The 2,667-nt window shown below is 39.6% G+C and overlaps 1 protein-coding gene across 6 annotated transcripts in view; it reads left to right on the top strand.

Annotated features, from left to right (window-relative positions):
- Window positions 1-2,128, top strand: part of LOC114054127 (cell death activator CIDE-A-like) — a 26,637-nt gene extending 24,509 nt beyond the window's left edge. For all 6 annotated transcript variants that reach the window (XM_027877266.1, XM_027877268.1, XM_027877271.1 and 3 more), the window contains one exon: window positions 1,579-2,128. In XM_027877266.1, coding sequence (XP_027733067.1) covers window positions 1,579-1,729 — 151 coding nt within the window. In that variant the 3' untranslated portion in view covers window positions 1,730-2,128. The remainder of the gene's footprint in view (window positions 1-1,578) is intronic.
- Window positions 2,129-2,667: the final 539 nt, after the last annotated feature.

Genomic DNA, 2,667 nt, shown 5'->3' with positions numbered 1-2,667 from the left:
TGATCCTTGTGACTCCTGTGATTCCAGATGCTGTGATGTTTATGGATTAAGGGGCCTCTGAATATCTTAATTCTGGGCCTCCATCAGAGTTTCCATAGAACATTGGATGAACTGATTTCCATACAAGGAACACAGCCTATGACCACTGGATTCCTTGAAGAGAGTCTCTAGGAAGGCCGCTATGGCAGTACGGGCTCCTAGGGAGTTTATACAAAGATTTGGCAAATTCCTATATGGATATTTTATTGCTCCCTCTAAATCCCCTTTAGGTGAGGAGGACTGTGCCTGCTCCTATTTACCAAAGAGAAACAGAAAATGACTTGCCTTTCTGTATTTTTCCTACAATAGATCTTACAGCTACCTTCTCTGAGTGCAGTAGAACAGGTCAGGAGGATAGCTTAAGAAAATAATAAGAGACAAATAGGTTTATCAATTAATTTTGGGATTAAAAAGCTTAGTCTGACTTCTGTTGTGATTTAGTTAAAAATCACTCCTTTTATATGCGGAGGCAGCAGCAAAGTGCCTTCAAGTTTGAAAATTGCATCTTGCTGCAATTTGACTCCCAGCAAGGACTTCCCTGAAAGACAAACTTGAGGATTTCTGCTGATTAGTTCAAATCAACGGGAAGATCAAATAATCCTCCCGAGAGGCAACCAGCATTCACCGAATAGCTGCAACAGCTAAGAAAGTTAGCATGAGAACAGCCCAGCTGTCTGGCTCTAGGCAACAGTTGTGAGTGCAAGCCCCTAGGAAAGCTGCACCTGGCAAAGAGCAGTCATTTAGTCTGTGGCATCTCCAGACAGATTCAGAAAAGCTTCCACCCACGACTGAACACACATAGGAAGTTTATACAATTCCTGGCTGTCTCAGCTTTCATCGCAGCACAAGTTTAGGGAGGAAAGGAGAACTTTTTTTTTTTAACTCTCTTTTTTAGCTTTAGACAGAATAGAAACAAAAGTTAAAGTTGTTGTTTCTAATGAACAAGAATTACTCATTTTTAATACCAAAATCAGTGGTAAGTGCTAGGCAGAATAGCATGACTATTTTTGATCTTAAGAAACTCTAACTTCTAAGGGCTACCTTGGAGTTGACAAATTAACTGATTGCCCTGAATGGAATGAGTTAACTAACACCTTTATAAGGGCAATGAGATCCTGATTAATTTTTTCCCATCCATTGTCCATGCCTAATTTCAGTTCAGGCCTATGTTAATTATTTTTGTCAGTTAGACTCTTAAGGATTCAATAGTATTCTAGAGTTACTGAAAATTAATGACTCAGTATTGACTATATCAGATACTATTCAGTATTTAAGCTTGGCACCCCACTTAAATCAGGGCTTAGATAAGGGGTGTGTCTGTCTAATTATAACTGAGTTAAGTTCAGGAGTGGTACGGAATGGACTTTTAATGTTGAAAACCGTTGCCTCCTTTCACCCTCAAGTCGCTTTGGGGACAGTGGACAAAGATATGGAAGGAGAAAAGTGATTTTTCTATCCTAATTTAAGATGCTTAATTAAGCAAGAGAAGAGATTTTTAGACCTTTTGTTTGTTTTCAACTTATTTTTGCTGTCTTCCAGGCACTTCTTGCGGTTTATGTCCTATGCTGCCCAAGTCACCGGACAGTTTCTCATCTACACTGGGAATTATATGTTACGTTTGCTTAATGACACTGACAATTCTCCTCCTCCTCCTCCTCTGAAACCAACACCCAAGGGATGGCTCCTATAGGGGGACAGTGCCTTGCATTAAAGGGATTGTAGCTGGCTCCATTAGTTTCCTTCCCAATGTTAACTTTTAAATAATTGGTTTCAGGGATGCTACCTTATATTCTTAGACACATCATTTGCAGATAGTTGGCCACTACTACTCAATACTAATGATGCAGGAAAAGTTAGCTATGGCCAGCTCTTTTCCTAGGAATTTCCTTTTTTTCCTAGGAAATTCCTTTGTACTAATGAGCCTGGAAGAAAGGATATACACAGTATGCTTTGGTGGCTCTCCACATACCTATATGTGTGTCTCTGAAAGCTAGCTTTCATGTACAATCACACCTCTAGCAAGCAAATGTAGGAAAAGTACTTTTGGATCTTCAGTCTATGAAAAGAAATAAAGAACTGGCAAATAGTATTGATGTTTAATGAGGTTCTTCACTGGGCACTGAGGGGCCACAACATGTAGTATCTTCACTTAAATGAGATTGCCAGTTTCTTGACTTCTTAGAAAAGCTTCACTTGAAACATGGCATATAAATGGAATTCTTTATGGCCAATGCTATATATACCTGTTACTTTCATCATTGAGAAATTCTCCATTTTTAACGTATCTGGGCTTTTCTCAGACCTCACAAAAATAACTGGAGTTATTTTGTGAGGCTTGGGGGAAAGTGAGTTTTATATTTTCCAGAACCCTGAGGTTTTTATTTCCTTTTGCCTTCAGAGATTTCCTGATGTCAGTTTCTCTGGCTTAGGGCAGAAAAGGAACACTTGTCCAGACCCCATGTTGGATTTTGCTTTCTGAGCCCTTGAGTACCTCTTCAACTTCTCCTTAGGCCAGAGGGAATCAAGAACTGAGAATCACTTAGGGAATACTGTAGAAGTCCTTTGAGGAGACAGACCTAGAGTGGATAGGAGTAGGCAGAGAAGATGCTGAACAGAACAAATCAAGAT

This window comes from Vombatus ursinus, unplaced genomic scaffold, assembly GCF_900497805.2.
Source record: "Vombatus ursinus unplaced genomic scaffold, bare-nosed wombat genome assembly UNPS02014812.1, whole genome shotgun sequence".
In the NCBI taxonomy this organism is placed as follows: Eukaryota; Metazoa; Chordata; class Mammalia; order Diprotodontia; family Vombatidae; genus Vombatus; species Vombatus ursinus.
Note: the sequence above shows the minus strand (reverse complement) of the source record. Positions and strands in the feature narration are given on the sequence as shown.